The sequence below is a fragment of the Panthera pardus genome, unplaced genomic scaffold (genome assembly GCF_024362965.1).
Source record: "Panthera pardus isolate Hobbes unplaced genomic scaffold, ASM2436296v1 HiC_scaffold_4, whole genome shotgun sequence".
Lineage (NCBI taxonomy): Eukaryota > Metazoa > Chordata > Mammalia > Carnivora > Felidae > Panthera > Panthera pardus.
In genome coordinates, this window is record NW_026526969.1 from 15,601,043 (window position 1) to 15,624,567 (window position 23,525).

General features: G+C 63.5%; 1 protein-coding gene and 1 long non-coding RNA gene across 4 annotated transcripts in view; one reads left to right on the plus strand and one right to left on the minus strand.

The window, feature by feature from the left end:
- The window catches only part of LOC128774760 (uncharacterized), a 37,599-nt gene extending 19,298 nt beyond the window's left edge, over window positions 1-18,301 (minus strand). Inside the window, exon 1 of the long non-coding RNA XR_008419227.1 lies at window positions 16,534-18,301. This is a non-coding gene — a long non-coding RNA (uncharacterized LOC128774760). The remainder of the gene's footprint in view (window positions 1-16,533) is intronic.
- Window positions 1-21,870, plus strand: part of ADAP1 (ArfGAP with dual PH domains 1) — a 52,383-nt gene extending 30,513 nt beyond the window's left edge. For 2 of the 3 annotated variants that reach the window (XM_019422397.2, XM_019422399.2), the window contains exons 3-11: window positions 3,144-3,235; window positions 6,462-6,544; window positions 12,766-12,878; window positions 13,478-13,624; window positions 19,824-19,907; window positions 20,136-20,198; window positions 20,805-20,876; window positions 21,055-21,282; window positions 21,368-21,870. In XM_019422397.2, the coding sequence (XP_019277942.2) occupies window positions 3,144-3,235; window positions 6,462-6,544; window positions 12,766-12,878; window positions 13,478-13,624; window positions 19,824-19,907; window positions 20,136-20,198; window positions 20,805-20,876; window positions 21,055-21,282; window positions 21,368-21,556 (1,071 nt within the window). In that variant the 3' untranslated portion in view covers window positions 21,557-21,870. The remainder of the gene's footprint in view (window positions 1-3,143; window positions 3,236-6,461; window positions 6,545-12,765; window positions 12,879-13,477; window positions 13,625-19,823; window positions 19,908-20,135; window positions 20,199-20,804; window positions 20,877-21,054; window positions 21,283-21,367) is intronic. The other variant, XM_019422398.2, reaches the window with a different exon arrangement.
- The last annotated feature ends 1,655 nt before the right edge of the window (window positions 21,871-23,525 follow it).

Genomic DNA, 23,525 nt, shown 5'->3' on the forward strand with positions numbered 1-23,525 from the left:
AATGTATATTCTTGAAGAGCTGTATACGTATATATTTCTTATGACTGAGGTGAAAACCACGTAACAGAAAACCCACCGTTTTATTTTTTTTTTTTTACATTTATTTATTTATTTCGAGAGAGAGAAAGAGAGCACGAGCACGAATGGGGGAGGGGCAGAGAGAGAGAGAATCCCTAGCAGACTCCACGCTGTCAGCACAGAGCCCGACGCGAGGCTCGGACTCACGAACTGTGAGATCATAACCTGAGTCAGAATGAAGAGTCTGACACGTGACTGAGCGGCCCCAGCGCCCCCCAAACCCGCCATTTAAAAATTTTTTTTTTTAACGTTTATTTATTTTTGAGACAGAGAGAGACAGAGCATGAACGGGGGAGGGTCAGAGAGAGGGAGACACAGAATCTGAAACAGGCTCCAGGCTCCGAGCTGTCAGCACAGAGCCCGACGCGGGGCTCGAACTCACGGACCGCGAGATCATGACCTGAGCCGAAGTCAGATGCTTAACCGACCGAGCCACCCAGGCGCCCCTAAACCTGCCATTTTAAAGGGAACAGTGTGATGGCGTCTGCCACAGTCACGTTGTCTGTTTCCAAGTATTCCCGTCACGTCCAAGGACCCAGTGCCACCGGCCCCGCGGCCACGCGCCGTGCCCTTCTCGCCCGGCTGCTGTCAGCACGATGCTTGCACTCTCTCGATGGCGTCCTTTCGAGCACAGTTTTTTTTTTTTTTTTTTTCAACGTTTTTTATTTATTTTTGGGACAGAGAGAGACGGAGCATGAACGGGGGCGGGGCAGAGAGAGAGGGAGACACAGAATCGGAAACAGGCTCCAGGCTCCGAGCCATCAGCCCAGAGCCTGACGCGGGGCTCGAACTCACGGACCGCGAGATCGTGACCTGGCTGAAGTCGGACGCTTAACCGACTGCGCCACCCAGGCGCCCCTGGAGCACAGTTTTTAATTCTGAACTTCCACTGTTGTCTCTGGTTGTTTGTGCTTCTGGAAAGACATCTGGGAAACCACGTGTTAACGGGAGACATTAATGGGAGATTTCCTCCTGTGTTTTCCTAACATGATTTTTAAAATTATACCCTGGTTCTTATCTACTATTTTTACTGTTTAATTTTGGAAATCACAGCTTCAGTTCAGCTGGAAGTTATGTCACTGAAAGGCTGCGTCCAGCCATACTTTTTCTCCAATGGTTTCTGCGTTTCCTGCCCCCACTGATGATCAGCCAGTGGACGCCCCTCGCTGATGTGAGATGGCCGTTAATCCATCCTATTAAATTCACTTAATATCAGTCTTAGATTCTAGCGGATCGATTTCTGGATCTTTTATTGGTTTCGTTGATTAGGCTTTCTAGTCAGTAACAGGTTTTAATATCTGGTAGGAAGAGTCTTCATTTACAGAATTTTCTAGAATATTTTTTCTTGTTAATCGTATTTTTTTTTAATTTTTTTTTTAACGTTTTTTATTTATTTTTGAGACAGAGAGAGACAGAGCATGAACGGGGGAGGGGCAGAGAGAGAGGGAGACACAGAATCGGAAGCAGGCTCCAGGCTCTGAGCCATCAGCCCAGAGCCCGACGCGGGGCTCGAACTCACGGACCGTGAGATCGTGACCTGAGCCGAAGTCGGACGTTTAACCGACTGAGCCACCCAGGCGCCCCATTGTTAATCGTATTTTTTAAAATTTTTTTTAAGGTTTATGTTTTGAGAGAGACAGAGAGAGAGTGAGCGAGCATGAGCCAGGGAGGGGCAGAGAGAGAGGGAGACACAGAATCCGAAGCAGGCTCCAGGCTCTGAGCTGTCAGCACAGAGCCTGACGTGGGGGTTGAATCCACGAACCGTGAGATCATGAGCTGAGCTGAGTTGGATGCTTAACCGACTGAGCCACCCAGGCGCCCCTACCCTGCTTGTTAACTTTAAAATCAACTTTAGAACCATTGCTAGCTTTAAAAACTGCTATTCCTAGGGGCGCCTGGGTGGCTCAGTCGGTTGGGCGTCCAACTTCGGCTCAGGTCACGATGTCCCAGTCCGTGAGTTCGAGCCCCGCATCGGGCTCTGGGCTGATGGCTCGGAGCCTGGAGCCTGCTTCCGATTCTGTGTCTCCCTCTCTCTCTGCCCCTCCCCCATTCATGCTCTGTCTCTCTCTGTCTCAAAAATAAATAAAATGTTAAAAAAAATTAAAAAAAAAAACTGCTATTCCTATTTTGTTTTTGTTTTTGTTTTTGTTTTTGACAACTTCCAAAAGCGCATAGATTAACATAAGGAGGCGGCATGTTCCCACCCCTTCCAAGCACGGGTCTCTGTGCGCAGTTTTGTGCTCATCCCTCAGGAGCGTGTAAGTTTTGTCTTGTGGAGACTTTGAGCATTTCTTGTGAGGCTGCTTCTTGGCTGAGGTTTCGGATACATAGAATTCTGATTTCAGAATTCTAATTTGGTACCAGCCTTTTGCTCAAGTGTCTTACTGTTGGTGGTATTTTCCAGTTGAACCACTTGGGTCGTCCATGGTCACGACCCAGTGGTCCCCAAAGCTCCATGCTGTTAGAAGAAAGGCTTTCCCTGGAGGCTTCGGGAAGGAGGCAGGATTGGAACACAAGGGATTTCCTTTGCTCCCCTTGTCCTCAAGGCCACTGTGCGGTCAGGCCCCTCTGGCCCCTTCCCTGCTCCCCACACCGGCCCTGGGATGTCATCCAACACCAGCACGCCAAGCACCCTCCTCAGGGCCTTTGCACCTACTGCCCACCCACACTGCCCGTGTCAGTGCCCTGCTCCCCATTCCTGACTCCTGCTGTCCGTCCGCCTCGGGGGACACGCACTTTGCTGCCCCGGGCCAGTCTCCATCTCTGGGGCCCTCGCTGTGTCCAGTTCTCGAGGGCCGCCTGCCCGTGTGGGTCAGATGAGTGGACGGCGGGCCTCGCGTGAGGCAGGGACGGGGCACCTCGGGCGGAGGGCACAGCGCTGCCGTCCCGGGGGATGTATGCAGGGCCCGGCCTCTCTGCCACCCTCCCCAGCACCCCTTCTACCCGGAAGTGCAGGTCCTGTCCCTGCGGCCACTGCGAACCACCTTTGCTGGGACAGGAGCGGCTGGGGATCAGCCGGCCCGGCCCCGGCCTCCGGGAGCACTGACCCTGTCCTCTCTCCACAGTTCATGGCCTCCCATGGAAATGACGCTGCGAGAGACGCGTATGAGTCCAAAGTGCCTCCCTTCTACTACCGGCCCACGTCCTCTGATTGCCAGTAAGTCGCCGAGCGGTTTTGTCTGGGGCTGGAAGACCGGAGGGGGGCGGGTGTGGGCCCGGGCCGGTGGCTGGGCGGTGGGGTCCTTGCTGGGGGCCCTCGAGCGCCCCCGGAGGTCTGAGGAGGATGCTGAGAAGCTGCACCTGTGCGACCGCCTGTCTCAGGGTGTCCCCCTGTCCCCCCACCCAAGCCAGTCATCCCCTCCCCCGGCGTCGCTAGACCTCCCTGCATTCCCTCCCTCCCTGGGCATCGCCGCCAGGGACGCCTCGGCCCTCTGCTCCCAGCACAGGACTGGCCCTGGGGTGCCGCCCAGACCCGCCCCCCGCCAACCGCCTCTCCTCTTCCACGGTGGCAGCCACAGCTCGGAACGAATGGCCCTCTTTTGACAAGGGTGTTCCTGGGGGCCCAGAGGGGTTGGGTGAGTTTCTCAGGGTGACACAGATGCCAGCAGACGAGCTGGAACCAGCACTTGGGACGTGGTCTCTATGCTGGGGAGCCCTGTTCCCATGGGGGCAGGTGGGAGACCTCGTGGCCACTTGCCTGGGGGTGAGCTGCCCTTTCTTGGAAAGGAAGGTGGGGACCTGGCCCACCCACCTCCCGGGCCGGTGATATGCTGTTGGCTGCGGGTCTCTGGGGACAGGACGCCTTGCCAGGGACCCACCCCCATGCAGACACCGTGTCACATCCCGAGACCCCACTGCTTCTGGGCTCCCGGGGAAATCTGGACCCTGAGGCCACGCCAGGCCATTCATGTCCCAGTATGAATCAGCGAGGCCGGACAGCTATTTGTGAGACGTGATTTTATCGCCCCGGCCACAGGCTGCCCTGTGGTCTGGTTATTTGCATGTGTCCCCATATGTCCCTTCTGTCTGAGTGTATGACAAGGGACAGACTGGAACACAGGCCACGCCCTTGCCAGGACATGCTCACAGAGACCATCCCTGCCCCTTGCTGGGGCAGTGTGGTCAGGACCCATCAGGTGACCGGGCGTCCCAGGGTGGTGAGCGTGCCGACCCGGGGCGGGCCTTGCCTTCCGGAAGCTTCCGCCAGGCGGAGGTTTGTGGGAGCCGAGCCTGCCCTGGCCCCCACACTCCGTGGGTGTTCGGGTCTGCCCAGGCCAAGCCCCAGAGGCCCAGGAGGGTGCAGACATCTGCAAGGGTGAGGTCCCAGCCCCTCGTGGGGAAAGCTGACCAGGGAGGTGTGGCAGCCGACCCACCAAGCTCCCTGTGGACAGCCGTGCAGCGGTAGGAGGTGTGGTGGAATCCCTTTGTAAACCGTGGGGATTCAGATGTGCACACTGCGGAGACAGGGAGCCTCCCAGGTGTCGTGAGGATGGCCTGGGGGGGGGGGTGTGTCCCCCTGCCCGGGGCACGGGGCCCATGAGGAGCCGTGCTCAGAAGGCCTGCGGATCAGGCCGTGTTAGTGTCAGGCGGTGACTCAGAGGGGGGCGGGACCCAGTTCCCTTCCCGTGTCTGCCCCACTGGCCTGGCATTCGGTCCTCACACGGCGGGAAGAAGGTCGCCAGGGCCCTCCCGGTTTTCCCTCTGCTGTCAGCCGGCCCCTGGCTTCCTGTGACGTGGGCTCAGCAGGCAGCCTCGGCGGAACCTGGAGGAGCCCCCCGAGCCCTCAGCGGGCAGGGTGCCCGGCTGGCAGGGGCCCCGTGCTGGCTTCCGGGGGCCAGGGTGACGAAACACCGGGTGTTCAGCTTTTGCAACAGAAATTCACTGTTCCCACATCCTGGAGGTCGAGGTCGAGGTGCCTGTGGGGTCCCCTGAGCCCCCTCCTCGGCTTGTACGTGGCCATCCTGTGTCTGTGCAGACTCCCCCCACCCCGAGGGCGCCCCGACTCCGGGGCGACCTCATCATGACCCGTTAATCCGTCCAAATGGGGGCCAGTCTGCAGTGTCGGTTAGGAACCAACGTCTTTTCATGGGTGGGGGACACAGTTCATCCCTTAATGGCCTCTGAAACCAGGCAGATGAAACGACAGGAGGTCTGGGTCTGCTGTGGGGAGGGCGGAGGGCACGGGGCAGGCGGGGAGGCGGCGAAGCCTGGCCGCCCTCAGCTCCCGAGAACGCAGAGCAGGTCTGGGGTTTCATCAGCGGCCCGAGACGGGGTGTGGGCACTGCCTCCCTCGTCGCCGGGCCTCACGTATAGCGGGAACCCCGTCGCTGCCGGCTTTCCCTGGTGCGGGAGGCCGGGCCAGATGGCCTCCGGAGGGCGGGGCCCCCTGCCGCGACACCCTGGCCGTGGGGTCCCCGGGGGCCGAGCGGTCCGGGATGTGCCTGCCAAGCAGCGCGGGGACCCCCTCCCGTGCCTGCTCCCAGGGCTTAGTCCCGCTGTTGCCGCCGGGAGCCTCTGTGCCGGGCCCGGGGAGGCCCCCACACGCGGCAGGAAGGGCCTCCGAGCCCGAGGGCCGTGCCGGGGTCCCAGACGTGTGGTCGGATGGCCCCTTCCGAGGGGGGTCGGGCCCCAGGGGCCGCAGGGCGAGGAAGGCGAGGAAGCCGCTGCCTCGCCCGGCGGAGGGGCCGCGAGGGCCGTGGGCGCCGGGCCGTCTGGCAGGACCCACCACGGGCATGAGCGGGCGCTCCGGGCAGACGGCCCTCTGCCGCCTCTGGGGCAGCCCTCCCGGGGGGCGGTGGGAGGTGGGCGGGGGTGCACCTCGAGGGCCGGTGGACGGAAAGGAATGACGCCCCGGTGGGGCTGACCCAGACAGCCTCGTACCCGCCCGATTCCGTGCGGAAGTGGACTGTGGTTGGGGGCTGGGGGGGGCGCTGGTGGGCACGGGGGTCCTCTTGGGGGTGACGGCGGCATAACCTTGGAGAGGCGCCGTGAGCTGCCAGAATCAGCGCTTTCGGTGGTCGCGTTACGGCCACGTGAGTCAGAGCCAATTTTTTAGGGTTTGTTTTTTTTTTTTTTTTTGTAATCTCTGCCCTCAGTGCGGGGCCTTGAACCCACAACCCCGAGATCAAGAGTCGCAGGCTCCTCCGGCCGAGCCAGCCAGGCGCCCCCGGGGGCCATTTCTTGTTTTCTCAGGAGGAGGTGTTAGTGGCAGACCTGTCTGACCAGCAAATGATTTTGAAAATCAAAGCGGGCGGCCCTTCAGCCCTGCCGTCGGCAAGGGTGGACACGCGCGCTCTCAGTGGCCGCGTGGCCGTGGGGTGCCAGGGGCCCCCACGCCCCGCGGTCCCGCTCGGCCCCGGGCTTACTCTGCCCTCCCTCCCCAGGCTCCTGCGGGAGCAGTGGATCCGGGCCAAGTACGAACGGCTGGAGTTCACCCACCCGGAGAAGCAGGAGCCGTACTCCGCAGGTAAGAGTGCGCGTGTCCCTCTGTGTCTCTCTCTGTCCTTATCTCTCTGTCCCTGCCTGTCTCTGTGTCTCTCCTCCCTGCCCGAGGCGCTGGCAGGCCTAACTGGTCTGGCCCGTGTCCGGTCCTCCTGACACTGAGCTGGGCGGCCCGGTGCTCGGACCCCATGGTCACCCACAGCACAGCTCCGACGGGGCTGGCGCCTCGGGGCCGCGGCGGGCACCCGAAGGGTGACCAGGTGCTGGTGGGAGGGGAGTGATGGACTCGGCCTGGGTGGGGCCGGGGCCGGAAGATGGGGCAGGGGTGACGGGAGGGGCCCTGCTGGGTTCCGGAAGTGAGGGGTGCGGGCACCAGACCGGTCCACGGCCGGAGCGCGTGGGTCCATCCCAGGCGCTGAGGTCCACGAGGGCCAGGTCCCCCCTGTGCCTCCCACCGCGGCCGCGGGGCCGGCCGGGAGTCCTCTCTGCCCGTAGCTGCCGCCACCACCGTTCCCCTCGGGAAGCGTCCCCAGCATCTCGTGCGTGTGTGAGACAGGCCAGGAGCAGGGGGTCCTCAGGAGGGACACACCAGCGGCCCTGAGCCCGTGGCCCCACAAGGCCACAGCCGTGCAGACGGTCGCCTCTCCACCGGACCCCGCGGGGCTGGCGGAGGGTGCTGGCGTCCCGATTTCAGGGCCCACGCGGGCCGTGGGCAGCCCCCGCCCGGGTCCTCACCAGGCCCCCCCTTGGGGCAAGGCCACGCTCCAAGTCACGTGGGAGGTGCTGGTGCACGGGCCTCAGAGGTCGGCCTCGGGGACCGACCCCCCACAAGCCTGGGGACCCAGAGGAGCCGGAACCACAGCCCCACACGGCCTCTGGATCTCACCCGCTCACCACAGAGGCCTCCCCGGTGCCCCACACGTGCCCTCCTGGGTCTCCCAGGCGGGGGCCTCCAGGGGCACCAGGCCCCGCAGCTTCCGGTGCCCGGCTGGCTGGATGCCCCAGACCCCAAGCCGGCGCAGTGCTCTGCTGAGACGGAGGGAGTGGCCCCCCACCCCAGCCCGGCGTCCAGGGGGTAGGGCAGGGGCACCTGGGGGGCCGGCAACCACTGAGGAGTCCCGGCCCTGTGGTTCCTCGTCGGGCGCCCCTCCCCCAGTCCTGTGAGGAGCACCAGGGGATTCCCGGGAGCACTTCCTGCCACAAGAGCACTTTCTCGGGCCCAGGGGATGATACACCCACTGGCCACCCGAATGCAGTTTAGCCGGGCCCCTCGGAGGGGGAGGAAGGGAGACGCGGGGCTCGGGGAGGCCTCCAGCCCCGGGGGCCCGGTGAGGCCCGGGCACAGCAGAGGCGAAGCCGTGGCCGCCCTGCAGCTCGGAGGGGCCGTGGCGGGAGCCTGCGCCCCCAGTAGGAGGTGGGGCCGGCTGGTGACCACCACACGTGGCCCCGGGAGGAAGGGCTCGGCACAGTTGTGTGAGGGGACGTGGGCGCCAAAGGTGCCACAGGGGAAGCCACGCCCGTGAGCCCACGGAGGGACGGGCCAGGGAGGGAGGGCCGGGCCCCGGGCGGACTCCCGGCGGAGCAGGTGTGGACGGGCCCACGGCGGGGCTGAAACCCGCGGGGGCTGGAGGAGGGGCGGGGTTGGCACGTCCCCCAGCGTCTTCCCGTGGGGTCGGATTAGGACGGAGGGAAAGGGTGTCCCTGGCGGAGAAGTGCCGGACCCGCCTAACCCGCGGCAACCAGGCTGGACGGGGCCCCGGTGCACGGGCAGCGTGGCTTCCGTGGCCTTCTGGCCGAAGACATAAAGCCTCTGCTCCGCCTCGGGGAGACCCCAGACGGACCTGCGTGGGGGGCCCTGACCCGAAGAGCTGACCAGCGCTCTTCGAAGATGTCAAGGTCACGGCCTGCAGGGAAGACCGAGAAGCTGGTGGCGCCTTTGGGCATCGTAGGGCTGTGGGGACTCGGCAGGGCCGCCGAGAACGGGTTAGTTCATAGTGCCCTGCGGTCGCCAGGTGTGGAGTGGGCCCTGGGCTCCCGCCGGGTCACGCGCAGGCCAGGCACCGCCTGGTGTCTGGGAGCGAGGGGCGAGGGGCGAGGGGCGGCCACACGGCCCGGGCTCCGGACGGACCCTGGACGGACAGGCACCAGGCTGGCGCTCCCCGCCCTTGGACAAGGTCGCGGGCATGTAGAGATAGGGTGTCTCCACCTGCCCCACCCCAGCTCGCAGGGGTGACCCTGGTGACGGCTGCCTCCCCACCCTGTGCCCCGCCTCGAGCCAGGGCTTCAATGGCCGCCTTTCACTGGGAGGACAATGCCCCCTGTTGTCCAGAGGGCCTGGCTGCCCAGGCCGCCCCCAGTCACCGACAGACACAGCACTTCCTGCCTAGGCTTCGGACCCCGTTCCTGCCGGGGCTGGGGGCGGGGGGTGGTTCGCCCCGTCTCCCTGTGTCCCCTCCTGTCTGTGCAAAGCAGGGCCGGTCCCCAGTTTGCACCCCGCCCCGCCTTTGTCCTCACTGTCACAGGATGAGCCAGGGGCTCCCTGTGTGACAGAGCCCATCCCCCCGTGCCTCGGTTTCCCCATCTGTGTAGCGGGGAGGACACAGTGCTCAGCGCGGGGTCGTTGTTAAGCATCAAATGGCGTTGCATGCGGGGCAGCCAGTGGGCCTGAGGCATCCCTGGGGTGGTGGCTGGTGGGGTCCCGTAGAGTGAAGGTGCTCGGGGGGGGGGGGTCTGTCTGGGAGGGGGCAGGCTGATGGGCCCCTCACCCCCGCACCGATGTGGATGCGAGCGGGCCCCCACGGGGCTCGGGACCGTTGGCTGCTCCCTCGAGTATGTTGTACGTGGGGATCGGGGTGTGTGGCGTGTGGAGTTGGCCACGCGGAAGGCTGTGCTGGTCCCCCAGCGGGGCGGGGAGGGCTGCAGGAGCAGGCGGGGAGACCGGGGGGCTGGCTGGGGCAGCAGGGAGAGGGGGGCAAGGGGGGCCAGGCCTGGGACCCTGCGTCAACCTCTCGGGGTCTAGAACTTACGGGCCGGGAACCAGGTCTTGGCCCTTCTCGGGAGGAGGCTGCCGTGGGCCTCCGATTCCCTGGTGCCTCCCCGGGCCCTGTCTCTGTGCCCAGAGAACACCTCTCCACCGGGCGTCTCCCGTCCTGGGAGGGCCGCCCCGGGTCTGGGCACGGGAAGCCACGTGTCCCGGCTCCAGTTAAGAAATCAAAGATACAATCCACGTATAAGCTCCGTGCCCGTGAAGGGGACAGTTCTGTGAGCCGTGACAAAGGCAGATGCGGGACACTCCCGATCAACCAGGACCCTGCGGGCCATCGCCGGCCTCCCCTCCCGGCCCCCGCTCTGCCCCGGAGTCACTACGTGGAGCCAGTGACGTGGCACCTCTGGAGTGTGGCGTGACACGGCCGACACTGGCCCGCGCTGCGCCCGTCCCCGACGCTCCTTCCCGCGCAGAGCAGTGTCGTGTGCGCGGACGAGTCCCCGGCTTGTGTCCGGTTGCAGCCGCCGCGAGCGTTGTGCTCAGGCTTTCACGGGAATGTGGTTTCCGTTCTCTCTGCGTCGTGTGAGAAGCGCGTGGCGGTTCCCCGTCCGCGTCAACGAGCGAGCGGCTCTGCAGCCCCTGCGGCCGAGGCGGGGCCCAGCACCTTCTCCCCGCACGTCCAGCCCCGGGCGCCGGCCCGCCCTGGGGATGGTCCGTTCCTCTGGTTTGCTCGGGCCGCCCCGGGGGGGGGTGAGCAGCGGTGTCCCCTGGGGGCCCGGCACCTTCTCCCCGCACGTACTCCTGGCGCTCCACGCGGGGCTTCTGGGGAGAGGCAGCGAGTGGGGCCGGGAGGTGGGCTGGCCGGTCCGGCTTCCCAGGGGGTGGTGGGGCCCGGCACACAGTAGGCGCTTAGTAAATGCTGAGTGAACCATCTGGCCTCTGCCCCGGGGCTGGTCAGCCCTTGGGAGTAGACAGTCTCCCCGCTCAGCCCAGCTCCGGGGGTGCACGTCCGCAGGGCACCCTGGGCCCCGTGCCGCCTGGAGAGACCCCTCTGGCAGGGGTGTGGGGAAGGGTGGGGCATCGACACACCCCAGGCTGTATAGGCGTGCGGCACGATGGCCAGGAGCCCCGGAGCTTGCAGGGGGCTAGAACCCCGGGGTGTGGCCCCGGGTGTGGGGGGCGGGCGTCCTTCCCCGGCCAGGGCTGGGCAGGCCTACCCCACGGCAGGGCCGGGTGCGAACACGGCCGGCCGCTGGCTTCGGGCTCCGGGCCAAAGCGTCCTGCTGCTGGGGCCAGTCGGGGACCCCGGCCAGCGCCCGTCCGAAAATACTGCCGCTGCTAGAATTAGGCCTCCTGGCGGCTGGCCGTCGGGACCCACGTGGCCCGGGAGCCAGAGCGGTTTGGGGCCCGTGCTTGCTTCCCCCCCCCCCCCCCCACCACTTCCAGCAGGGCCTGGGCCTGCAGGAGTGTGGGTCGCGGGCGCTGCTGCCACCTGCTGGGCCCGGCGGGCAAGGCGGGCGGGCGGGCCGGGCCGCGGGGGTCCTGCTGCGCCGGGAGCCACAGCCCCGAGCCGAAGGTCAGCCAGCGTTCCATGCCTCTGGGCCTGTTTCCCCTCCTGCACGAGGATAACAGCGCGGAGGGCTTTCTGGGGACCGAATGGGGCCGTGTGTGTCGGGGGCCCAGCCGGAGATGCTGGTGGGGACCGTCCTTGCAGGTGTGGGGGCCCCACCTGCCGGGCAGAACCTGTGTTCCGCGCTTCCCGGTGGGTGTGGACACTTGCTCACAAAGACCCAGGAGGCAAGTGCACTTGCAGCTTTGCCCTGGGTGGCTGTTCGTTTAGTCAACAGACATTCACGGTAGGGCCCTGTGTGGGCCTGGGGACGTGGTGGTGGCCCTGCTCCCCGGTGCACGCGGTGGGAGGTGCCTGCTGGTGCCGTATGCAGGAGCCTCCGAGTCGGGGGGTGGGGGGGAGAGGCCCCGTTCGGCACTCCGTCCCGGGACAGACTGAGCGGCACCAGCTGCCCCCTCCCCGACGCCAGGCTGCGCCTTTTGCTGGCCACGTGTCTCTAGAGCAGAGAAAATAGCCCCGGTCTCCGTGGTGTCCGGGAGGGGGCTGCCAGGGCCGCAGAGGGGAGGCGCGGTGGGGTCAGGGCCTGGAGGTGGCATCCGAACAGGAGGCGGCCAGGGCTGTCGGGCTCTGGGGGGTGCTGAGCGGGGCGAGGGGCCGGCACGAGCAGCCCCGGGCCCGGCCGCCTCCTCCTCCCGTCCCGGACCAGCCTCAGACGGCCCCGCGCGTGGCTGACGGCCCAGGGGGGCGGCCGGACGTGAGCCCCAGGGAGCCCCCCGCACCCGGGGCAGAACAGGTGGAACCGTGGGGCGATTCGTCCCGGAACCCACAAGCCCTGACCGCGGCCCGCAACCCCGCCGTGGAACGCGCCCAAGGACGGCAGGCGCCTGGAGCCACGGTCGCACCGGGTGGGCCCCACCCAGCAAAAAGGAAGGAGCCGCACACGGTCCGCACGCGCGCTGTCGGGGGAAGGCACAGCCGGGCGCCGGACCAGGTCTTGAACAGGCGAAGTCAACGGGAGTGAGGCAGGAACGAGTGAGAAGGGGGCGTCTGGGGGCAGGAGCGTGCATGGGAGGGGGCAGCGTTCCCTTCCAAAAGCTGCCACAGCGGCCGGCCCAAACTCGCGTGCCTCAGGACGACACAGACTGGCGGTCCCGCGGATCCGGAGGGGAGGGCCGCAGCCTGGGTCCGGGGGCCGGAGAGAAGGCCAGGGCGGGTCCGCTCCCGCATCTGCGCGGTCGCCCGCGTGCAAGGACCCTCGTGATGACCTCGGGCCCTCTGGACAATGCAGGACGCTCGCCCATCCCCAGAACCCCCTCACGCCTGCGGTCCCGAGGACTCCGCGGTGGGTACCTCGGGGCTGCCCGGCGCGGGCGGCCCCACAGGCGTCTCCACAGGGGCCCGTGGGCCTGCGCACGGGGCCGCACCGCACCCCTTCCGTGTGTTTATTATGCCTCCAGGAAGAAAAAGGAAAAATGGCCCAAACGGCAGGCAGCAGCGGGCAGCGTGCTGGGGAGGGGTGGTCTCGGGCCCCTGCACCGTGGGCCCGTCTGGCCCGCGCGCACCCAGCTTCCCAGCCCAGAGGCTGACGGGTCTCCTGGCGAGGGGCGGGACCATGCTCTGTGCGGGTCAGGACGATGGCCTTGGCTGTGGTCCACTGTGACCCTCTGACCCTTGCCCTCTCTCCCTCCAGGATACCGAGAAGGCTCCCTCTGGAAGCGAGGCCGGGACAACGGGCAGTTTCTAAGCCGGAAGTTTGTGCTGACTGAGCGAGAGGGGTCCCTGAAGTATTTCAACAGAAATGACGTGAGCTGGGCCCAGGGTCTGTCGTGGCTGCACGTGGTCCCCAGCTGCCCGCACGCAGTTCCCGGAAGCCACACTGCCCCTCCCGTGGGGATGGGGATGCCCGCCCCCCTCCCCCCGCCCCCGTCCACCTCAGTGTTCCCTGGGGCCAGGCCTGGGTTGGCAATGCCAGGAACAGAACCAGCGAGCCCTTCCCTGCTGGGCACGCCCGGAGCGGCAAGCAGGGGAGGGGCAGGTCGAGCCCTGCCCCCACCCAGACCAGTTCCAGATCAGAACGTGGCCCCGTGACACAAAGAGCCGAGGGTACGGTTGCCGGCCCCCCAGGCAGAGAGGAAAGCCAGGCTGGCGGGACGGGAGCGGTGTGGGGGACCGTGCCCGGCCTTGCGCAGGGGGCACACGGGACAGAGGCGCTCAGCGCCAAAGGAGCAGAGGAGGGTCCACCTAGGTGCCAAGCGCCAGTTGCCATTGGCTTACGGGTCAGGGAAACCAGGTCCAGAGAGGGTAAGCACCTTGCCCAAAGCCACAGAGCACAGCCAGCGCCCACAGGACCGCACTGCCCGCTCCCCCGCCCACCCGGAGCTAAGTCACGGCCTTGCTTCCAGGCCAAGGAGCCCAAGGCCGTCATGAAGATCGAACATCTGAACGCCACCTTCCAGCCGGCCAAGATCGGCCACCCCCATGGCCTGCAGATCACCTACCTGAAGGACAACAGCACCCGCAACATCTTTGTCTACCACGAGGACGGGAAGGTGGGTGCCGGGCTGCCCTCGTCTCGGGAGAGCCCCGCCCCCACGGCGAGCGCGGAGCCAGCTGGGCCCTCGTGGGGGATGGGACCCGGAGGGGCCCACACGGAAGAGGGCCACGGTCTGGGGGCGTGTGCACGGCGTCCTGCTCCGTGGCCGTCCCCCCCCGCCTCCCACCCTGCACCTCTGCAGCCTGAGGGTGGAGGGAGCTCCCTGCAAACACCTCGGGGTCTGTCCTTTTGGCCACTGGGGGATTCTCATCATTGTTCTTTGGATTTTGTCCCACGTTTGGCTGCAGACCACGTGCCCGTGGTTTCAAGGGCAAAACGTGTCTGTGAGGCTTCAGACACAAGCACCTGGCAACCACCTGTCAACAACCTTTTCTCCTTTTATTGCGTTAAAATGCACATTCTCACGTTTAAGCATTTGCTTCCGGGGTATTAGGTACATTCGTTGTTGTGAAGCCGGCCCCCCAAATCGGTCTCCAGAACGTCCCATCTCCCCATAGTGACCCTGACCCGGCCCCCCTGCCCCGCCGTCTGCTCTGTGAGTCTGACCACTCCAGGACCTCGTGTGAGTGGATCCCGGTGTCGTGTTCTCCTGCGTCTGGCTCGAGTCACTCAGCACCACAGCCTCAGGGCTGTCCACATGGTAGCGGGTGTCCTTGCTTCCTTCCTTTCGGCGAGGCCGAGTGGTCGTGTGGATGGACCACCTGTGGTTTATCCCTTCCTCCTCCGACAGACCCTTGGGTGGCACCTGCTGGTGGCCGTGAACGCTACTGCTGTGAACGTCGAGGGTAGCGACACCTGAGACCCCGCGTTCAGCGTTTGTGATTATACAGCCGGGAGGGGAATTGTGGCATCGCGGGGTCACCGTTTCGTTTCTTGAGGAACCACCACACTGGTTTCCGTGGCAGCGGCGCCACTCGGCATCGCCGTAAGCAGGGCACGCGGCTCGTTTCTCTGCGTCCTCGCCAGCACCGGCTCCTGGTTTTCTGATTCTGGCCGTTGTGACGTGCGAGGGGCCGATCACAGCGGTTTCGACCCGCGTCTCCCTGATGATGCGTGACGCTGCTCGGGGGGAGGGGCACCTGCTCGTTGTGTCTGGAGAAATGTGTACTCGGTTCCCATTTTGCCCGTTTTGGAATGAGGTGGGTGGTCCGTTGCCGAGATGTAGATTTTCTGTATGTTCTGGATGTGACGCCCTTATCGGGTGATCTGAAAACATTCTCCAGCCTGTGGGTCCCTGTTACTCTGTGGAGAGTGTCATCTGAAGGACGCGAGTTCACAATTTGCAAAAAGTCCAACTTGTCTCTTGCTGCCTGTGCCTTCGGGGTCACGTCAGCACGATCATGGCCGTGTCCGAGCCACGAAGCTTCTGCCTGTGTTTTTCTTCTAAGATCTGTAGTGACCAGTCTTACCTTGTCCTTGATCCACTTGGGAGTTCATTTTTGTGTGTGGTGTGAGGTAAGGGTCCAACTTCATTCTTCTTCATGAGGATGTCCACTTTTCCCAACACTTGGTTGAAAAGACTGTCCTTTCCCCTGTCGGGGTGGTGGTGGCGCCCTTTCTCAAAAAATAACGTAACTGCTCCTGGGCTCTCGGTTCCGTCCCATTGGTCTGTGTGCCAGGTAATTTGGATTGCTGTGGCTTTGCAATAATGCTGAAATTAGAAGGGTGACTCTCCCATGTTTGTTTTTTAGAACTGTTATGACTCAGGTTCCCAGAGCTTCTGTACGAATTCTGGCAGATGCATTTTATCCACCAACTGAGGTGGTGTATGTGGTTTACTTTTCCTTTACTCTGTTAATACAATGTATTACATTCATTGATTTCTTGAAAATTCCTTGCGTTTCAGGAATAAATCCCACTCGGTCGTGACGTATAACCTTAAATATGCTGAATTGTTGGCTAGTATGTGGTGGAGGGTTTTTGCGTCAGTGTTCACATGGATATCGGTCTGTGGCCATCTTCTATTTTTGTCTGGCTTTGGTAATCAGGGTTGCACTGGCTGCCTAGGAGTTAGGAAGTGTCCCTCCTCTCCAATTTTTTTGGAGACGTTTGAGAAGGACTGGTGTGGGTTATCCTTGAAATGTTTAGTGGAACAGCAGTGAGGGTGTCAGGACCAGGGTTTTTCTTTGTTGGAAACTTTTAAAATGTTTATTTACTTTGATAGAGAGACAGAGTGAGTGAACAGGGGAGGGGCAGAGAGAGAGGGGGAGAGAGAAAGAGTCCCAAGCAGGCTCCATACTCCGCTCAGAGCCCGATGCGGGGCTTGATCTAACAAACCGTGAGATCACGACCTGAGCCAAAATCAGGTCAGACGCTTAACATACTGAGCTGCCCAGGCGCCCCTCTTTGCTGGGAAGTGTTGATTCCCGAGGGGGGCTCCTGACTCGTTTACCGGCCCGTGCACACCGTGCATTTCTTCACGGGTTCGTCTTGGCGGCCTTTCCCCTTCCAGGGATTTATCCACTTCATCTTGGTTCCCCCGTCGTCGGCGACCTTGTTCACAGCGCTGTCCTCCTGGACCCTTTGATTTCTGGTGGCAGTGTCCCCGCTTTTGAGTCTGATTTTAGTGGCCCGAGTGTGTTTCTTAGTCCGTCCGGCTCAAGGTTCGCCAACTGCCGTTCGTGTCGAAGAGCCGGCTCTTGTCGGGTTTTCGCTGACTTTCTCTCCTGCGTTTCTACTCCCTCCGTCATCAAGCTCGCTCCAGTCTCCCCTCCCTCGGGCCGGCCTTGGGTCTGGCTTGTTCTTCTTTGTCGGCCTCCTTCCGTTGTCCGTTAGGTCGCGGACCGGACCCCTTCCTTGCGCTTTAACGGCAGCGTTTGCGGCGCCAGACCCGCCTTTGGCACGCTTGGCTGCATCCCGTGTTTTGTGGCGTTTCGGCTTCCCCATCTCGAAGTGTCTGCTCACCTCCCTCGCGGCTTCTTCTTTGGTCCGCTGGTTGTCTCGTAAAAGTGTGTGGCTTCCACGAAGTGGTGAACGTTCCACTTTTCCTTGTGTTGACTTCTAACTGCATCCGCCCTGTCGCGGCCAGAGAGGACACCTGGTAGGAGACCGACAGGCGGCCTCACGTGGGGTCGGTCCCGTGCCGCGTCCCGTGGGCACCAGGCCAGAACGCGTCCCGGTCGGCCGGCGCGTGTGGTTGGATCTGGCCGTTTGTGTGAAGTCCTCGTTTCCCGTGTCGGACTTTGCCGTCCGTTACCGCGAGCGCGGTATCGAACCCCCGTCTGCTATTCGAGGCTGTTTCTCCCTTCACCTCCGCCGGGTTTTGCTTCGTATGCCGTGACGGTGCGGCACGAGGCGTGAGTGTGTCACGTCTTCTGGCCGCACCGAGGACTTACTAACGTGCAACGTCCTTCTTTGTCCCTTGGGACCTTGCTCTGACTTGAGTCTGTGTGTCTGGTATCCGCGAGACGCTCCAGCCTCCTGGCGGCCGTGTGCACGAATCTCCTTTCCCGCCTTTGACCGCCACCCTGCTGTGTCTCCACCTCGGCCGAGCCTCCCGCAGGCGGCACGTGGCTGGACCGCGGGCTGTCGTCCAGCCCGCCGTCCCCTGTCCGTGGATCCAAGAGCTTCCCGCGTTCGCCTTTCCCGTGGACGTGGGTAAGGACGGCCTGCCGTCTGGCTCGCGCTCGTCCCGTTGTGCGCGGCCTACGGCTTTGCTGTCCCTCACTTCCCGCGTCCCTGTCCTCTCTCGCGTTGAGCTTCTGTAGTCGAGCGTTGAAAGTCCCTCCCGGTTCCCTTTTGTGTATGTTCTGTGGCTCTTTGTGGTTGCCATGGGGATTCCATCTAACATCCGAAATTTATAACCTCCTGGATCCAATTTATAGTAGCTGAACTTCAGGAACACGCAGAAACTGCTCCTTCACTCGGCCTGGACCACACCCCGTGGCTGCAGATGCCACGGTCTTACCTCTTGGTGCACCGTGTGCCCTGAGGCATAAATAGTCATCCTTTTAAATGCTCTATCTCCTAACGTACGTGTAAAACAAGATATGTAATTACAAACCAGTTACAGTTAAGAGTAGCTTTTAATTACTGTTTCTTTCAGAGTCTTAGTCTAAATCACGTGAAGAACACGACGTATAGTTCCAGCCCGTCGTTACAGTAAAACTAGGTTGTGCAACCGCCCCAATACGTCCCTTTCCCGAGACCTTTGTTTCTCCGTGCAGCTTCGAGTTACTGTCTGATCTCAGAGGAGCAGCTCTGTTTCCCCAGCTGCAGGTCCCGCAATAAGGCCTTTACCATGTTGACGCACGTCCCCTCTAACCCTTCGTTTGTATCGTGAACAGACTGTACTTTGTCAAAAGCTTTCTTTTGCTCTTTCTGCATCTGGTGAAACGATCATGCGGTTTTTATCCTTTGTTTTGTTGACGTGACAAACCGTGTTGGTTTGTGACTCTGAGTCACGCTGGCATCCCTGGAATAAACCCACTTGATCAAGGTGAATGATCACTGGATCCGATTTGCTAGGTACTTGGTTGAGGATTTCTGTATCTATTTCTCAGAGCTCTTGGCCTGATATTGGCTAACTGTGTTTGGTTTGCTATCTGGGTAATGCTGGCCTCACAGAACAATCTGGAAGCTTTACGTCTATCTTTCGCAGTAATTTGAGAACCGGTATTAACCCTTCTTTAAACATTCGCTAGAATTCACCGCTGAAGCCGTCCGGTCCTGTAATTTGTGTGCTTGGAGATCTTGATTACCGATTCCGTTGCGTTACTAGTCGCTGGCATGTTCGAGTTTTCTACTTCCTCATCTGGTTTTGGAAGACTGCACGCAAGGTTACGTGCTGTTAACAGGTTGTAGGAGGGACGTGGCTCAAGGCACGTGAGCCAGTCTTCAGCTTCACCCAGAAGCTTCCGCCCTCTCTCTCCTCAGGAGACTGAGACCAGGGCCTTCCTGTACGTGCAGCACGCGGTCTGCAGCGGTGCCTTCCCCGAGAGGGTTGTGCGCACCTGCTGGGGCCGGGCCCTAGGCCTGGACACAAGGAAGACTGTCTGACGTGGTTCTGCCCTCAGTGAGCAGGTGCACAATTGTCAGGAGAGACAAGTGGCTAAAATCACACCTACATTGAGAACTGGAAACAGTGACTGACTGCGGGGGAGGGGACTCACATCCCAAGGATGAGGACAGACACTGGGATGGCACGTGCAACGTCCCTGGGGCCAGATGAAACAGGATATGCTGGATAAGCTGACGAGGCTGAGATCGGCAGGAGAGGAAGGGCATGGGCTGGGCCGACCCCGCAGGGCCTGCGGCCACGCTCTGGACTTTCACCTCTATTGGAGGTACAGCGGTGGTTTGCTGGGAAAGTGTCACCGAACTGCCAATGACTCACCCAGCTGTGTGGTTTCAATGATCCGAGGGAGGCCTGACGTGAGGCGGGAGGCCAGCGCCGGGGAGCAGGCAGGAGACGGTGCCTTCTGGTCTCCGGGGCTGGTGAGGAAATGGAGAGCCCAGTGGTCACTGGAAGGGTGAACGGGGTTGTGGGCAGGGCCCAGGTAGAGGTCACGGCCTGGATTGGACGTCCTGTGTAGGAGGGTGGGGGACAGAACAGAAGGGGACACTAGCCGGCCCCAGGGGCAGGGATGGTTAGAGGGTGTGGGATCTGCGGCAGGCAGGCATGGCAGAGGAGGGAGGGGGCGGCTGTGGCCAAGGCGGGCGCAGGGTGACCCGTGGGCAGGAGTGGGCTGCCCAGCGGTCAGGGAGAGGCGGCCTGATGGGTACCAAGTGCTGCAGGGGAAGGAGCTGTTTGGGCTCGTCCGAGGTTGGGGCAGATTCCAGCATCGGGGGGGTGGGGGCCCAGAGCGGGGCGTGGCAGCCAGGAGAGGAAGGGGCTGGGGGTCCACCCTGCCCGGTGATGGGGCTCCCCCTCCCGCAGAGCAACCCTCTTGCTCTTTCCCTCAGAGGAGAGGGGTGGCAGCCCCGGGTGGGGTTAAAAACACAGGCCTCCCTCTGGGCAACGTGTATGCTTTGTAACCGCAGCTCCGTAGGAGAGGAAAGGAGCCGCCCAGAGCCCGGGGCAGGGTCAGCTCAGGGCCAGGGGCCGGCCGGCTCAGACATCGCCACCCCCGCTCTGGGCCGGCTCAGGGCTGCCCCCCCCCCCCCCCCCCCCCCGCCCCCAGCAGGCCTCGCCCAGCACACAGTCTGGGGGGCAGAGCTCACGGCCCAGGCCCACACCAGCCTCTGACCCACAGGAGATCGTGGACTGGTTCAACGCGCTCCGCGCGGCCCGCTTCCATTACCTGCAGGTGGCGTTCCCGGGCGCCAGCGACGCCGACGTGAGTGGTGGCTGCTCGTGTCTGTTGGAGGGGGTGAGGGGCACAGCCCGAGCCTGGGATGCTGGGCCGGGGGGCCGGCCGAGGGCCCCCATGGACGCTGCTCCTTTCTGCGGGGGCGTTTCAGCTCAGCGGCCATGAGGGTGGGATGGAGGGGCTGGGACACACAGGGGGGTGGGGGGGGCGGTGGGGACCGGGAAGGCCCAGGCCTGAGCCTGTCTTCTGCCCCAGCTGGTGCCAAAGCTCTCCCGGAACTACCTGAAAGAGGGATACATGGAGAAAACCGGGCCCAAGGTGAGTCTGACTGGCTGACCTGAGCCGCCGGGGCCTCCTTGGAGGCCAGTGTCTCAGCCTCCAGGGGCTGGGGTGGCCGTGCAGGGTCGAAGGGTCAGCGACACACCTTGGCGAAGATTCACTGTGCTCTCGGCACGCTTCTAATGGGTCATCTTGACCCCAAAACCTTTGTAAGCAGGGGCCCCGTGGACCCAGGACTGTGGGGCTCTGGTTAGCCCTACCCACTCATCCTAGCTAGTGCCAGGTCCTGCCTCGTGCCTTTGCCCCTGTCCATCTGGTACCTGTGCACCCGCCTGGGGCCCCCTTCCCTGCCACATGGAGGCCCGCACGCAGTGACCCCATGGCCCAGACAGGACTCTGAGGCTGAGCCCCAGCTGAGCCCCCAGGGAGGATCAAGATGCACAGAGCAGTGAGGAGGGGAACTGGCGGGGAGGGGAGGAGAGGGGAGGGCACAGAGGTGGGACAGTACAAGTGCAAAGGTCCTGGGGCACCATCTGGCGGATGGAACAGGACGCAGCAAGCCTACAGAAGGCCCGAGTGAAGAAGGGAGACAGGTGGGGGCCCTGCCCTCAGGCTAAGTGACCATTCCCCGGGTTTCTCTCACAGCAAACAGAAGGCTTCCGGAAGCGCTGGTTCACCATGGACGACCGGAGGCTCATGTACTTCAAAGATCCCCTGGTAAGGACGGGCCTTGGCCCGGGTCAGCTGGGCCCTCACGGGTGATGCCTCCTCTCCCACGACGACAGGCCGAGGGCTGCCGGCCACGGGCGGCGGGGAGAACATACGGGAGGGGAGGGCCGCATCCCTGGGGCCTGGGCTGCCCGGCCCCGAGGCTCAGCCCGGCCCCGACCCACAGGACGCCTTTGCTCGCGGGGAAGTCTTCATCGGCAGCAGGGAGAGCGGCTACACGGTGCTGGACGGGCTCCCACCGTCCACCCAGGGCCACCACTGGCCACACGGCATTACCATCGTGACACCGGAGCGCAGGTTCCTGCTGGCCTGTGAGACGGAGTCAGAGCAGCGGGCGTGGATGGAGGCTTTTCGGAAGGTCGTGGACAGACCATGCTGCCCCAGGAGTACGCAGGTGAGTGCGGGGGGTGGGGGGGGGGCTGGGGGACCCAACACTTCCTGCGTGGCTCTGACACAGCCGGACGCCTGTCCCTTTCCAGTGGAAGCCCACTTCAAGCATAAACCCTAACAAGAGCTGGTCGTGGAGGCCGAGGGAGCTGGACTCACGGGAAACGCCACCGAAGAGTCAGCAGCCAGAGGGGGCCGGTGATGGAGGACAGGCCTCCTGGCCCCCACCCTCAGGGGCAGCCCTGGACGTGGCCAGGCGGGGCCTGTGCTCTAGCCACTAAGACTCATTTCTCCGGAGCCTCACTGCAGGCCGGCTGACCTGATCTCTGCCCCCATCATGCTGCTGCCCATGGATGTGACCCTGCCCACCCCCCCCCACCCCACCCCCCGTCCACTGGACCACCCTTCCTCGGGGCCTGGGCCCAGCCTCCTGGCTCAGGGCAGCCCAGCGGCCCCTCACCAACTCACCCTGCCCCCTGCCCACCAGAGCAGGACCCTGCCCGAGCAGGAGGCTGGGCTGTGGGGACAGCGGGCAGCCTGCATGCCTCCCCTCCGGCCCCTCCTACGTATCCCCTCAACAAGTATTTATTGAGCACCTGCTGTGTGTCAATTGTGCGGTCCTGGGTGCTGGCACGGGGACACCGTCCTCGTCCTCAGGGAGCTGACCTGGCATGTACACGAGGGTCTGGGGGCAGAGGCCCCAGTGAGCTGTAACACCCCGGGTCGGGGTTTCAGGCTTGCCTACCTGCTGGGCACCTGGATGGGGGAGGAGAATGAAGGGTCAGCTCTGGTCTGCTGCCGCTGGGCACGGACTGGTGACCCACCCCGCCACCTGGAAGACAGAGGCAGAGCTTGCCCCCCGCAGGACCCCAGTGTGCCGTTGGCCAGACGGTAGTTACAGCCGCCAAGCCTCGTCCCCGGGGCGCCCTGGCTCTGCCCACCCTTGGCGGAGGGGGGGGGGCGGAATGGAGGAGCGTGTGCAGGGCACGGGCTACCAGCTGGGTGATCCGGGTGCCCCTCACCCCTGTCCTGCCTGGACCAGCCCTTGAGGGGACTGGAAAAGAGTCCCCAAGGGAGGGTGTCCTGACCCATCACACCAACCCTCACTTCCTATCCTGAAGTGGCCATTTATGTCAGAGGCTGGGGGGGGGGGGGGGCTCTGGGTCCCAGGAAGATCTACCCACTGGCCTCAGGCACATGGCAGGAAGTGGGGACACCTCCAGGGGGAGGGTGTCCAAGGGCCTCTGCCTGTCCTCGTGGGCCTGGCTCCCACCACCTGTTCTCCCCTCTGCATCCGAGCACACGGCCCGCCAGCTCAGACCCCGGCACGCCCGAACAGGGGGCACGGCTGCAGGTCAAGAGGGAGTGCGAGGCTGCACCACGCCCCCCGCCGTCTCAACCCTGACCCTACTGCGCAGAGGCTGCGGGGTAGGGGTCCCCCCAGACAGCTGGGCTGGGGGTGAGGCCAGCCAGAGGTCAGCCAGGGCCACTGCCAGAGTCCCAGAGACCCCACCTGGCCCAGGAGAGACCATCCACTGGCCCTGCTCCTCCCAGCTGTGCTGCCACACCAAAAGCCACCGTCACTGATCCATCTTCCCCAAGGAAACGAGGAGGTCTCCTCCAAGGTGGAACGGGTAACCTCGTGGTCCCCTCCCCGAGTGGCCAGCGGCCCAGGCCACAAGTCCTCCGGGACTGGTAGTCTAGACCCTCTCTTGGCCCGGAGGCAGAGGCGTGGTGCCCGTTTCAACAGGAAACAAGTTCACCACTGGCAGGAACAATTTCCGAAACAAGGTAGGAAACTCATGGTCCACAAAGGGGCGTCACCGAGCTTACCTCACAGACGTCGGGTGACGGGCCGCTCGTAGTCCGGGTGCTGGGCTAGAGGCCGGCTCGGGGCTGGCGGTCGTGGTGGCCTCTGCTCCCTCGTGCCGTACGGCAGAGACTTGGGGACACAAGGCCCGCCCGGCTGCAGGCGCCGCTCACAACTGCCCGGTAAAAGGGCCGCACCCGCGGGGACGCGGGTCTCCGTGTGCTGAGGGTCCAGGCAGACGCCACCAGCCGGGGGACGTGGGCGCAGGCAGGACAGCAGCTGTACAGGGGTGCTGTGCTTCCCGGCAGAACCGCACAGAAAAACCGCCGTGCCGCTCAAACTCCCCTCACGCCGACTGCACTGGGCGCGCGTTGTAGTTCCGGAACAAACGTCACGGCAGGAGCCAGGCGCCCGTGGTGGGCTTGGACCTGCACTTCAGA